Here is a 13,029-nt window from a genome sequence, read left to right on the forward strand (position 1 = left end):
GATCGTCAAAAAATTGTTGGAAATCAAATTCATGGGCTATCCGATGCATAACCACTACTTCGATACTGACAGGTTTAGAACCCAACCGGAGCTTATTGCTACATGGTTTGACGCTGCTAAATGAGGAGGAAGGAGAAAACTTGTAAAATTACAACTTTATTTCCACTTTTGACAGTCAACAAACAGTCAAATTGACAAAGGACTAAATTGGGTAAAAATTGTATAGTTGAGGACTTAATTGGGTAAGAATGATAGTCGATGACCAAATTGGTAATTACGACATAGTCGAGGGACTATTTTGGGTATTAACTCCTTTTATAAGATACCGACCGGCCCTCCTTTTGATAAAAAATTAAAAAAAAAAATCCCTTGGTTGGCATGATTTTCCCAAATTGTATAGGTTGTGTCTTGCATCTAGATGATTATACATATCCTTGAGTTCAAGTTTCTTCAATTGTTTTTTTAATTTTGTGTTTGTATTGATCTTGATTACTTTTGTTTGTTTATCTATATGCGATCGTTATATGCACTTGACTTGTAAATGATTTGATTATATTTTTGCGTGTTTTCTAATTCTAGTATCTAGTAGCATTGTCATTTCACAATGTGTGTCATAGAAGTCAATTTTCTGCAAAATGAAAATTCACTTTCATTCACTATCATCACCACCACTACGACCACGAAACTACCGTCACTACCACTGTGGCCGTCGCCGCCACAGCAACCACCACCACCACCACATACTATCACACCATCACATATTATTATTATATTGTTGTTGTTATAACAAATAATATGTTCATTTAAAAAAAAATAACCAAACAAGAAAAAATGTAATTTCTTAACTTTTAGCTAAATATAAAATGATAGTTTTATGGCATTCAGTTAAATACCAAAAAATTAAAATATTTTCCAGAAATGAGTCATTTCCTAAAAATTATTTTTTAGAAAATATTTTCTAAATTTTCAAACGACCATTAATCTAGAATAAAACAACAAACATGTAGGCTATTCTTGAGAACTGAGGAATAACCTAATACCACGAAATCCCTTAGAATAGTTATTTATCTTACACAATGAATAACTCATTCCTGAAAATAATATTCCTGATAATAAAATGCACTAACACATACTAAAATAGACCTATTCACAAAATTGTCATTCTATTTAAGGCTATTATGTAAATCAAACGTGTTGTTGGGTTGCTCTTAACTATTCCTATTACAGATCTAAGCCTAGCTTCGATAAAAATAAAACAACCTATCGCTGTGTGGTCCAAATCGCACTTATAATAATTATATATGCCATTATAATATTATTATTATTATTATTTTATTTTTATTATTATATATTACTCCGTATATTATTACAGAGATATTTTAGCAATAACTCAACAGGAGGATAGCTCAAGTGACAAATAGACTTTCTTTGTGGAGGGAATTTTGAAATAACTTTGAGTTCAATTTCTATTGTGTGGGAGAATTCTGGGATAATTCGAATTTAGATCCCACAAGTGAGGATTCTCTTTAGGTCAGTTTTTGTGCCTTGGACCTAGACCACATTGTGTGGTTTACAAAAAAAAAAAAAAAAAAAAAAAAAAAAAAAAAAAAAGTATATTTTAGTGGTATGTACTGTCAGACTTTGGAATTGGCCTCTGTAGTTTTTTTCTTTTTTGGTGAGCGCCCTCTGTTGTTTTGTTTCTTCGTTTATATTACTATTTTTTTGAAGGTATTCCTTTATACTTACTTTCAAAAAGAATAAATTGTTTTGTTCGATGTATCGAATATCTAACCCACAAAACGGTGCCGTTTGAACAATGCCCTGAGTTATTCCATGCATCGAATATCTAGCCCACAAAACGGTGACGTCTAAACAATGCCCTAAAGCAATTCCAGTAGATAATGCTTGTGGAGTTCTGGTGCCTTCAATTGAAATATCACACCCAGCAAAAAATAGTCAAAATGGCTGTAGCTTCTCTTGTAGATCTAGAGTTCTTGCGATCTCAGCCTCGTCCGGTTCCACAAAATCTCATCTCTTCTTGAATGGATAGTTTTGATGCAATCAGACATTTGGAAACGAAGCTGAGAGATTTAGATCTCAAGGTTGAAGAAGAAATGGAGTTCCAAGTAGCAGATCTACGCGAGCAGGAAGAGGATCTCAGAATAGCTTGGCTTTCTCGTCATATTTTGCAGAAAGCAGTTGAAGATGAGATCCAGGAAGAGTTGGTTAAAGGAAGGAAGACTGTGGTTGATGCTTTTTCAAAGTACGGTGAAGCTGCTTTTATGATGGGTGGTTCCTACCGGCATGCTGACTTAATGGTTGAGTTCAAGACTGTTAAGGAGATGCAGAGTGGAAATCCATCCGAGCAACCACAAGTTTTTTTCATTTTTGGTATGGGAGGAATTGGTAAGTCAGCTTTAGTTATGTGAATTTTTGAAGATCCATCAATTGTTTCTCACTTACACACGAGAGTGTGAGTTGTTGTTGCATCACAACTTCATAATAAGTGACAAATGGGTTAGGATCTTCTTAGATCAATGGGAAATGAATCAAATAAGGTAGAAAACGGCAGTGATGAGGACTTAGCATAAGAACTCTACTAATGTTAGATCAAAATGAGAGTTGAGATTTATTTGGTGAAAGAACATATAAATCTCGTGATGTTGAATTTGGAGTAATTATGAGACCAATTGTTGAGAAATGCAAAGGATTGTCTTTGGCAATTGCTGTGGTAGCAGGTCTATTTTCCAAACTCAACACACTAGATGAGTGGAAGAATATTGTTGGAGCCTCTAAATTCATCTTCCAACAATAATGCTTCATCTTCCAACAATAATGCTCAAGAATACTCTCATTGAGTTACAACCACTGAATACTCTCATTGAGTTACAACCACTTGCCTCACAACTTGAAAGCTTGTTTTTTATATTGGGGTATTTTTCAGTGGAGTAAGAGTTTTATGCTAATAATCATGCAAGGTTATGGACTGCCGAAGGACTTGTAAAGGCATATGAGAGATGATGTCGAAGTTTGTTTCCCAAACTCAACACACTAGATGAGTGGAAGAATATTGTTGAAGCTCTAATTCATCTTCCAACAATAATGCTCAAGAATACTCTCATTGAGTTACAATCACTTGGCTCACAACTTGAAAGCTTGTTTTTTATATTGGGGTCTTTTTTATAGGAGAAAGAGTTTTATGATAATAATCATGCAAGGTTATGGACTGCCGAAGGACTTGTAAAGGCATATGAGAGATGGTGTCAAAGTTTGTTTCCCAAATGATTGAAATGATAGTAGAATATTGTTGATTGTTCGATCAAATGCATTTCTCATATCAAAATGAGAGTTGGAGATTTATTTTATGAAAAACATATAAATCTTGGGATCTAGAATGTGGAGCAATTGGGAGATCAATTGTTGAGAAATGCATAGAATTGTCTTGGGCAATTGTTGTAGTAATAGGTTTATTTTCCAAACTCAACACACTAGAAGAATATTGTTGGAACTCTAAATTGTGTTCAACAATTGCTATTGATGAAGAATGTTCAAGAATACTCTCATTGAGTTATAATCACTTGCCTCAATTTGAAAGCTTGTTTTTTATATTGGGGTAATTTTTCAGATGATAATGAGTTCTGGGTTGCTGAATGACTTGTAAAGACATATGAGAATAAGAGCTTTGATGAAGTGGTTGACATAAAACCTTAATTCTTGTAAGTTTTTATGAAAGATGTGTTCCGTCTCAACTCAAAGTTTAAAATGATAATTAACTTTGCATTTGTAATTTATATATTATATGCTTAATATTGTGTTGGCACGTTGTGGATCTTGTTCATTTGCAATACATATCTTCAATAGTTAGAGATTTTAACAAAATTGGACTTGGAATCTTTAAATACTTTCTATTTATATAGATGATAAGAGAAACTATTTGGGGTGTCCAAAACTACAATATTTTTATTGTCATGTTATTTGTGGACATCCTCCCAAATTTATTCATCAAAACTTGCAAGGTATTTCCGCCTTATCTATTGTCATCTAAAGAAGGGTTGGATGAGGTGAAAGAATACAAATATACAATGCAGGAATGACATTGAGAATCTTGCTTATCTACAACAACTCGAGAAATTGTATATTAATGTTAATGAATTGCAGTGTATGCACATATTATTCCAATTAATAATTTTATTGTTCTCATAAAAAACCTTAAGAAGTTATCATTTCAAATATGAGTTTTGAGTGGAAAGAGATTAATGTTCTTAGCAAGTTGTCTAAACTCAAGGTGTTTTAAGTGGTTTGGTTTTGCTTGCTAAGGGGCAGAGTGGGAACTTCCTCAAAAGAAGGTAAAGAGTGGAAACTATCCAAAATGAGAAATTTTATTAAATAATTAATCTCAATGTGTTCTAAATTAAATGTTCTTTCTCGTAGTTGATCTTCGGTGAAAGTCTTGTTACGTTTTTCTTTGTTTGGTTGATCCTTTGGTGAAAATCTTGTTACCCAATACGTGATAAAACAGAAGAAAAAAATGAAAAACTAGAATATAGAATAGATAAGAAAGATACACGGAGTTTCTCATTTATTACATAAAAAAAGAATAGTTCATACAAGGTATATATTCCTGAAAACTAGGAAAATAACTAACCACTAAGATAATGGCCATACATTGGAAATAATCATAACAATCCCCTTCGACATTATCTCTACATAATAATGCATCACTAAAAATCTTATTAGAAAAATCATGTGAGAAAAACCTAGTCAATAAAAAGAGTACATGATGTATGTATAATTACGTGTTACATTGGTTGTCCCATTAAAAACTTTAGACTAAAAATATTCGGCGACAAAAACTTAACTAAGGGAAAAAGAGTACAACAAAATCCGTTCAGGGCTTAATCTTCAGGATTATGATGACCTTTTAGACCAATCGATCAAGAACATCTAGAGATTGTTGCTCCTCCTGAAGGCAACAATCTTCCAAGTCTACGCATCCTAATTTTATGAACATATTTTTCAAAGGTGGATGTAGACAGGGACTTGGTGAACAGATCTGCCAGATTGTCACTCGAGCGAACTTTCTGAACAAAAATTTTGCCACTCTTCTGGAGTTCATGTAGATAAAAGAACTTAGATGCAATGTGTTTTATAAGGTTCCCCTTAATATACCCATTACTTATCTGTCTAACACATGCTGCATTGTCCTCATACAGGATAGTAGGAATATAATCTTTGCTTTCCATACCGCACGAGCTATTGATAATTTGATATGATGTATCAGTGACCTCAACATATCTTCACGAAATAGTTGTGCCTCGACAAAGGAAAACATAATCAGTTTGAGATTTGACATTATGGGGATCAGACATGTAGCCAACATCTAAATAACTCACCAATGTAATATTCTGGTTTATCTCAAAATAGAGACCAAGATCTTTTGTACCTTGGAGATATCTGAGGATATGTTTTACTCCATTCCAATGTCTTTTAGTTGGAGATGCACAACCTTGCTAGTAAATTCATTGAAAAGGAAATATCAGCCTAGTCTTATTGGCAAGATAGAGTAGAGCCTCAATAGTACTTAGGTAAGGAACTTTAGGTCCTAGAATATCCTCACCATTCTCGTTAGGCCTAAATGGGTACTTATCCACTTCTAGGGATCGGACTACCATTGGAGTACTGAGTGGATGTGATTTATCTATATAAAAAATCTCTCCAATAATTTGCTTATGTAGTTGGACTGGTGTACAAAAATTCCTTCAGGAAAATGCTGGATTTGCAAACCGAAGCAAAACTTGGTTTTCCCCAAGTCTTTCATTTCAAATTTCATTTTTAAACATGAACAGGCTTCCATAAGATCCTTTTGTGTCCCAGCAACATTTATGTTATCGACATAAATAGATATAATGCAGAAATCATCTGATGATTTCTTAATAAAGTTGCATGGACAAATCTCATCATTTACATATCCTTCCTTCAAGATGAATTCACTTAGACGGTTATATCACATTCTACCCAATTGATTCAAATCATATAATGACCTATTGTAGTTTGATGTTATACATGTTTCGATCATTCCTTTCCCTCATTTTGGGATTTTGAATACCTTCGTGTGTGTGTGTGTGTGATCCATATAAATAGGTGGTCACGACGTCCATCAACTGCATATACAAATTTTATTTTACTGCCAGTGATATCAAATAGAAGAACGAAGTGCCATCAATAATAGGAGAATATGTCTGCTCAAATCAACTTTAGGTCTTTGCATAAACCCTAGAGCTACTAATCTCGTTTTATATCTAACCATCTCATTGTTTTCGTCCTCTTCCATACGAACACTCATTTAGATCATATTGGAATCACACCTCTCGGAGTAAATACGGTGGGACTAAACACTTTCTTTTTATTAAGCGAGTTAAGCTCTGCCTCAATTGTCTCTTTCCATTTTAACCCGTCAGAGCGCTTCTAGCACTTTGTTATTGATTTTGGTTCTGGATCTAGATTATCACGTGATACTTTAGAGGAAATCGCGCAGGCAAATGTGTCATCAACGACGGTTAAATCTCTTTTATAAGTTTCTCATGTATCAACAAAGTGTATGACAGTTTCTATATTTACATCAACAAAACCATTGTCATTTCCTACATTATTCTAATTTGGATGTTCTGCATCCCCAATGTTAATATTATATGGAGCACATGCAGGTTCACTGAGTTTTTACTAATTCTTTTGCACCTACAAGTCTCCCATGCTTCTGGCAATGGGGGTATCAGTATGTGTACTCAGTTCATTGGAGCATTCCCAACAAGATTATAAGACATAATCACTTTTCTTAAATCAATAAAAGAAACGTTATTTGCTAAATTTGCAAACTTCCAATTCAGTTTGACTAGTATGAGCATCTAGGTATTGAATATATTTTTCATCCCATGAAATTTCTCGATATTTCATTAAATGTGGGCTCTAATCTCCCCCTAATACTAGATAATGATCTTCATCAAAGATGCAATCTGCAGATAAATTGGGAGAAATATCTGATTCCTAACATCTTTTAACATTCTTATTAAGTTTTCGGGTTAAATTAAATATCGACAATAATAATTATAAAGTGTGATCAACCTATTTATTTGTGAAAACATTTTTTGAAAATTAACTCTTTTTTCAAAAATTATTTTCTGAATTTTAAAACAGAGCCTAAAAGAAGAAAATTCTCATACATGAAGTTAGATAAAAAAAAAAATTGTCAAAATTTAATTAAAAAAAGAAGTTTAAATTGACATGTTAAATTATCCCGCTTAAGATAATAGATTTCTATCGTAGAATACATATTTCATAAAAAAATTATGAAACATTTACACTCTAAAGCAAATTTGATCTTCTGTAGTCGAACTATAATTGCTCAAAAGAATATAAGTATCTACATTTAATAACCCAAAACATGCCTCTTCACCACCCTTTACCGATGAGCCACAACCAATCGAGAGTGACACCAGCAAATATGCCTCCTAGAAGGAACAACACTAGTATATTCCCCAATGCATTTTGTTCTGGCCCCTGCACAGGAAACCCACATTTCCCATCAGAATCATACATAGTACTATAGTAGTACAATAAAAATATATAATGATTCCTTTGGGACGCAAAGTTCTATCAGGAACCAAACATCCCCTCCAATCCCTAGGTTCCGACTCGTTGCACTCAGGTCCGATCTTACCGATCCTATCATTTTATAGGTCTAGAGTGTAGTAAAAAGATAAGTTTTATATATGAAGTTAATATATATTCACATATTTAAAATTTAAATTATATAAGAAAAAAATACTAATATCAAATAACTTGAAATAAGTTCACACGTTTTTAACAATTTTACGTACAAAATAATAATTCATGAAAAAAAATTCTAGATGCTTTCCTAAATGCAAAAAAAAAAAAAAAAAAAAAAAAAAAACAGTGTCTTCATAAATAAATAATTATAGTACACAATTTAATAAAATCAAATAAGCATACAAACAATAACCTTGTTATCATAATAACTAATAAATTAATTATTAATAAAAATTTATAAAACAAAACTTACAAACAGAGATAAAGCTAAAAATCTTTTAGATTGGGAGAAAAAAATTAAAATACTTCAAAACGGATAAAAAAAAATATTAATAACAAAATATAAAATATAATTAATTAGATAAAATAATTCAAATAGAAAACGTTATAAATCACACTACTTTTATATATTCATATAATTTTTATAAATACTTTTTCTTTTAGTTATATCAATTTTAATTTTTTTTCTATAGTAACTTGAATATGATGACACATAATATAAACTTTTGTATTACATTAGCTAAATGATTCATTAAAAAAGTAAAGTAAATTATTTTTTCATAATTGAATCACAAACTATATTCCATATAAATTAATTAATGTTAAATAATTTTCACAATTCATATAACTCATTATAAAAGCTAACAAAATAACACATGTTATTATAAATATAAGTACTAAAATATTTAGTAGTTATAAATAAATTTTAAAATTATAAATAAATCTCACAAATTAAGATTTTATTTTCTAAAATGCAAGGAGAAAATTCATAAAAATTGTGTCATAATCATGTGGTCTACCAACTAAGCTACTTTATCTTTACTTAATTATATTTATATTATTTACTTATAAATATATACTATAGTGTGAAGGGGATAGGGTGGGTGACCCGTGATCCTTCCAAACATGGGTCATGAGCAAGGCCCAACCTGCCCTTATTCAAGGTCAGCCTTACTTGCTACACTTATGATCGGTCAAAGTCTCCCAATGGCCCTTCAAGTCTTAGATTACCAGTGAAATTCGTATTAAAGTAAGGCTTTAGAATAATCATTGAACTAACTAAGCTAGTTCTGTGGGGCAAGGAACCAAACATCTTTTACTTGTATATTGAGAATTAGGGATGGAGTTCAAACTCGATTGCCCTATGCCTTAGGCTACCCCTTTAATTTGTTATAGAATCAACTAACCTTGTACCCCTTTGGAGCAGAAGTGAAGACACAGACAGTTAGGTAGCCATTGGTTACGCCCAAGAAGGAGGTCAACATAATCATCCATCCCTGGTCACCATATTTGGCCGTGAAGTAGAAAGCTGGGATGAGCATGTAGCGCAAGAGGATGCCCACCATAATCCCCTTTCTTGATTCAAGCTTTACCCATTTCAGGAGTGGCAAATATCTCCCTATCAGATCCCACACATTATACATAGCTATCAGGACAAGAGCATACCTGCAAATTTATCAGAACATTATTACTCAACCATAAGACTCATTTGTATTCCATGCATGTATTAAAGCTTACCATGACCCTAAGCCGTGGGATCCAGTGTCCTCCGATAAGAATCCAGGAAAAATCGACAATGTCAATACATATATCATGAAGATACCGAGTGCATAATCTATGTTCTGCATCAATAACTCTTTGATGCTTAGTCGATTCGCCTGCAGCATAGGGTCATTCGGGGTCTGCGACAATGAAATAAAATCTTAGAGCAATAGATGATTTGCACTTGCTTTTATTATCTGGGAAAAAAAATTGTTTAAAGACAGAATATTTCTCGTACAACCTCTATCATAACACCACCAGCAGCGAGATTTGCAGCAACAGTCTTTGAACCCTCTGAAGCTGCTTTGTTGTGATAATATTTTACAATCGCTAACTTAGGGAAGACAAGTGCATAGAGAAGGACACAAAGAAGCTCAAAGACTGTACAGATTGAAAAGAACAGAACTGCAATTGAGAGAGCAACACAATTTTAGCATGTCTGTTTCAATTTGTTACAAGTATTGAATCAAAAGTTAAGTTTAAAAGGCAAAATTTACAGGCCAAATGCACTCTAGAAATGAAAAAAAAAAATTATTAAAGGGAATAGAGCATACTGGCTCCTTTACGTAAACCATCTTTAGAATTGTCAAAAATTGCTTTGGTAATTAACCTCAACCCAGATGTCAAAGCGCCTGAAGCAGCCGAACCAGCAAGAAAAGACTGAAAAGTTTGCACCAAACTTGTGTACTTTATATCCCAAAAATCATAAGAATTATAGTATATGGAGGATTAGAAAGGTTCAAACAAGTTAACAATAAGAACCAACCTGAACCAAATCAGGTAACATAAATGAAAGATCGCCAACCATTCCACCCTGAACATGAGCATCTGCAATACCAAAAGCACCACTAATCGTGCATATCCCAATGTATGTTCCGATTCCTCCCCTACCAGACGTGGCCAAATCTATCTTTGAAAATAAATGATATAAAACATCAATATAATTACTAAAATTTATGGGGGGGAAAGATGGGAGGGCGTGTTTAAAGAAAAAAAAAAAAAAAGAAAGAGGGACTTACAACAAGAACTAGAAAAGTGCTGATGAAGAAAAGGGAATATCCAAAGAGAATGCGTTTTCTGGTGTCAATTTTTGCCTCATGGTATGCTAGTATTGCGATTGTCCCAAGAGCAAAGGGTTGATAAACAAGGGTCAGGACCCTTGAAGGGTGGTACTTCTGTGCAAACAGAAAATCTCAATTATATCAACAGTTTAAGTTCAAATGCAAATAAAATCAGTGTCCACAAGAGCAACAAGCAAAAGTAACTATCGAGTTTGATGGATAGCCAAAAGGTAAGCCAGAAGACAATTATGTCCTAAATAATCATAATTTACCAAGGGAAACTGTATATTCTAGTGCTTTTAGATATGATCTAGGCCCTAGGAAGAAATAACCAATCTAGCCATCACAGATTATCTGAATGAGTTTGTTGGGTATAGCATTCTTTCCATGCCATAGATACAAAGTTGATTCCTTCAAAATGTGTCTTATAAAATATTTTCAAAAGGTTGTTCCCTTTAGAATTCCACAAATTATTGGATTTGGCAATATACTAAAAGCATATAAAACGAAGTAGAACAAAAAAACAAGAAATTTTAGACCAGAGAATGGAGAAAGATCTACTGTATAGTGTATACTACAGAGAAATTGATTACATCATGAATCCATTTTGCATTTTAACTCTATACTTTAGAGCTAAGTTTGAATTACTAAACATGAGAACAAATTTTATCTGTTTTTTAATAAAATGTTATGCAAATTACAATAATCCCACTCTGAAGTCTAAAACTCAAAAAATAAACTATATTGTAATCACCTTGGCTATGTCTAATTACAATCCAAAGAATACATAATCTTTCAATACACCATTGACCTATTCAAATATATCGTTTCAGAAAGAGAGCATATATACAACCTATTCAAACATCATCCTAAATCATAATCTTGAGTTTCCATAACAAATGCAGAAAACTATTTAAGAGCACACAGATTAAAGTCACAATGTTAACAAGGTAAATAGTCACAACTCAATTAAAAGAGAATGGAACTGTAATTGTTCTGGGAAAAAATAGAATAAGAACATTACCGGAAACAAGTAACCATAATAATCCCCAATTGTTAACATACTGTTCCAAGAAAAGAGGCACCCATTCCCCAGAAGCCAACACACTACCACTGCAATATACTTCCCCTGCATAACAATAACAATAACATGTTGCATAAATAAATAATTGCAGAAAACAGTAGCCAATTAGATAATGCAGTATGCCCATGTTGGTCTAAAGTGTGAGAACAATGACCCGGGATGTCTCAACAGCTGCAGTGTGAGAGCAACCTAGGGAGCTCGTGTAGCTTATGTGTTGAGCTGAGTTATCATGATTTACATCCTCAGATGCTCTGTGGGACCCGGGTGTTGAGCTGAGTGATTTACATCCTCTCAGATGCTCCGTCGGGCCCAGGTGTTGAGCTGAGTTATCATGATTTACATAATCCCATATGCTCTGTCGGGCTAGGGCGTGGGGCCTTGGAGTTGGGCATTCCCTTTTGGGAGCAATGCATTATAACACGTACGGTTTGCTTAATCAAATCAAGTTTAAACTGTTTAATTAATATAATTAAAGTCCATATGACCAATAGCATACCTCAAGCCTAGACGGAGCGCGCTCTTCAACCGCCATGGATTCACTTCTTCTTCTTCACCTCCTTAATGAAATCCGTGCCTGCATGAATCAAACAAAAGGAAAATAAAAACCTAGCAGCACAACATATGCTGTGGACATCGTGATCAAGAACAACATTTTATTATCGTACAACTTTTGTTCGCTTTCCGTGTGATCTACGGCCGTACGAGACGAGAAAATTGAAAGCAATAATAAGTAGGGAAATGCGAAATCAGATGAAGACTAGAGACGTTATGTAAAGCGGGGGGAGAGAGAGAGAGGGGGGGGGGGGGGGGGGGAGAGAGAGAGAGAGAGAGTTGGATTTACAGTTGCTTAAGGATTTCTGTTAAGGTCATACACTGCGACAACTGCGTGCTTGCTGTCGAAATCACAGGGAAGCTATTCTCCTACGTAATAGCGGATTGGTCAATTACCCCTTACCCAAATCAAATTAACATCTTTTGGCATTGTTATTCCTATTTAAAATATATTCTATCTATTTATGGCAAATTTCAAGTTTTACTTTGTTAGGACTTAGGTGGCAAATTTTACTTTTAATGTTTCTCTATCTCTATATATATATATATATATATATATATATATATATATATAAAAGTAAAATGATTAATCTCTATCTTTATCCTTTATCTTTATCTCTATCTCTATCTCTATCTCTATATATATATTAAAACAAAATGTTTTCTCAAAAGTGTAAAAGCATTTATTGTATTCGCGTTAATTTATAAATTCATATACGGAGTAATTTTAATTACAAATCAAATCAACATAAAAAAAATATCGTTAAATACAAGGATATTTTGGTCTTCAATTCTAGATTTTAAAAAAAATAAAAATAAACATAAAAAACATAGCGGGTCAACCTGCTTTATATAAAAAAAGACCGAAATGTTTTTGTATTTAACGATATTGGGCAATATCTCAATTGATAAATTTAAATGTAAAGAATTTTTATATTGGAGAAAAATAAAGACAATATAACTAAT

At 33.0% G+C, this 13,029-nt stretch overlaps 2 protein-coding genes across 5 annotated transcripts; one reads left to right on the top strand and one right to left on the bottom strand.

Annotated features, from left to right (window-relative positions):
• Positions 1-1,835: 1,835 nt before the first annotated feature.
• Positions 1,836-3,787, top strand: LOC109185342. Of its 3 annotated transcripts, none has more exons than XM_019335320.1 (3): positions 1,836-2,406; positions 2,979-3,029; positions 3,270-3,787. In XM_019335320.1, exons 1-2 carry the CDS (start codon positions 2,043-2,045, stop codon positions 3,002-3,004), a joined length of 390 nt encoding a protein of 129 aa, XP_019190865.1. In that variant the 5' UTR covers positions 1,836-2,042; the 3' UTR covers positions 3,005-3,029; positions 3,270-3,787. The 3 variants fall into 3 exon arrangements, with proteins under 3 accessions (XP_019190865.1, XP_019190864.1, XP_019190863.1); XM_019335319.1 differs by having other exon boundaries at positions 2,979-3,020; positions 3,230-3,787; XM_019335318.1 differs by having other exon boundaries at positions 2,979-3,787.
• Positions 3,788-7,332: 3,545 nt separating this feature from the next.
• LOC109185166 (equilibrative nucleotide transporter 3-like) lies at positions 7,333-12,434 on the bottom strand. Of its 2 annotated transcripts, none has more exons than XM_019335147.1 (10): positions 12,353-12,434; positions 12,008-12,085; positions 11,452-11,556; positions 10,386-10,541; positions 10,133-10,276; positions 9,921-10,026; positions 9,608-9,771; positions 9,343-9,506; positions 9,012-9,270; positions 7,333-7,554 (listed from the first exon to the last, which is right to left on the bottom strand). In XM_019335147.1, the coding sequence occupies exons 2-10, from the start codon at positions 12,041-12,043 to the stop codon at positions 7,447-7,449; spliced, it is 1,242 nt and encodes a 413-aa protein (XP_019190692.1). In that variant the 5' UTR covers positions 12,044-12,085; positions 12,353-12,434; the 3' UTR covers positions 7,333-7,446. The 2 variants fall into 2 exon arrangements, with proteins under 2 accessions (XP_019190692.1, XP_019190691.1); XM_019335146.1 differs by lacking the exon at positions 12,353-12,434 and adding an exon at positions 12,177-12,289.
• Positions 12,435-13,029: the final 595 nt, after the last annotated feature.

The sequence above is a fragment of the Ipomoea nil genome, unplaced genomic scaffold (genome assembly GCF_001879475.1).
Source record: "Ipomoea nil cultivar Tokyo-kokei standard unplaced genomic scaffold, Asagao_1.1 scaffold1317, whole genome shotgun sequence".
Classification (NCBI taxonomy): domain Eukaryota; kingdom Viridiplantae; phylum Streptophyta; class Magnoliopsida; order Solanales; family Convolvulaceae; genus Ipomoea; species Ipomoea nil.

Bases quoted from the DNA above. Each gene is read 5' to 3' on its own strand.
- LOC109185342 (XM_019335318.1), top strand. From the start codon at position 2,043: ATGGATAGTTTTGATGCAATCAGACATTTGGAAACGAAGCTGAGAGAT. The intron at 2,407-2,978 runs GTAAGTCAGCTT...TAATCATGCAAG, and splicing joins TTTTGGTATGGGAGGAATTG to GTTATGGACTGCCGAAGGAC.
- LOC109185166 (XM_019335147.1), bottom strand. From the start codon at position 12,043: ATGGCGGTTGAAGAGCGCGCTCCGTCTAGGCTTGAG. The intron at 11,557-12,007 runs GTATGCTATTGG...ATTGTTATGCAG, and splicing joins GCGCTCCGTCTAGGCTTGAG to GGGAAGTATATTGCAGTGGT. The intron at 9,507-9,607 runs GTTGTACGAGAA...TCATTGTCGCAG, and splicing joins CTGGTGGTGTTATGATAGAG to ACCCCGAATGACCCTATGCT.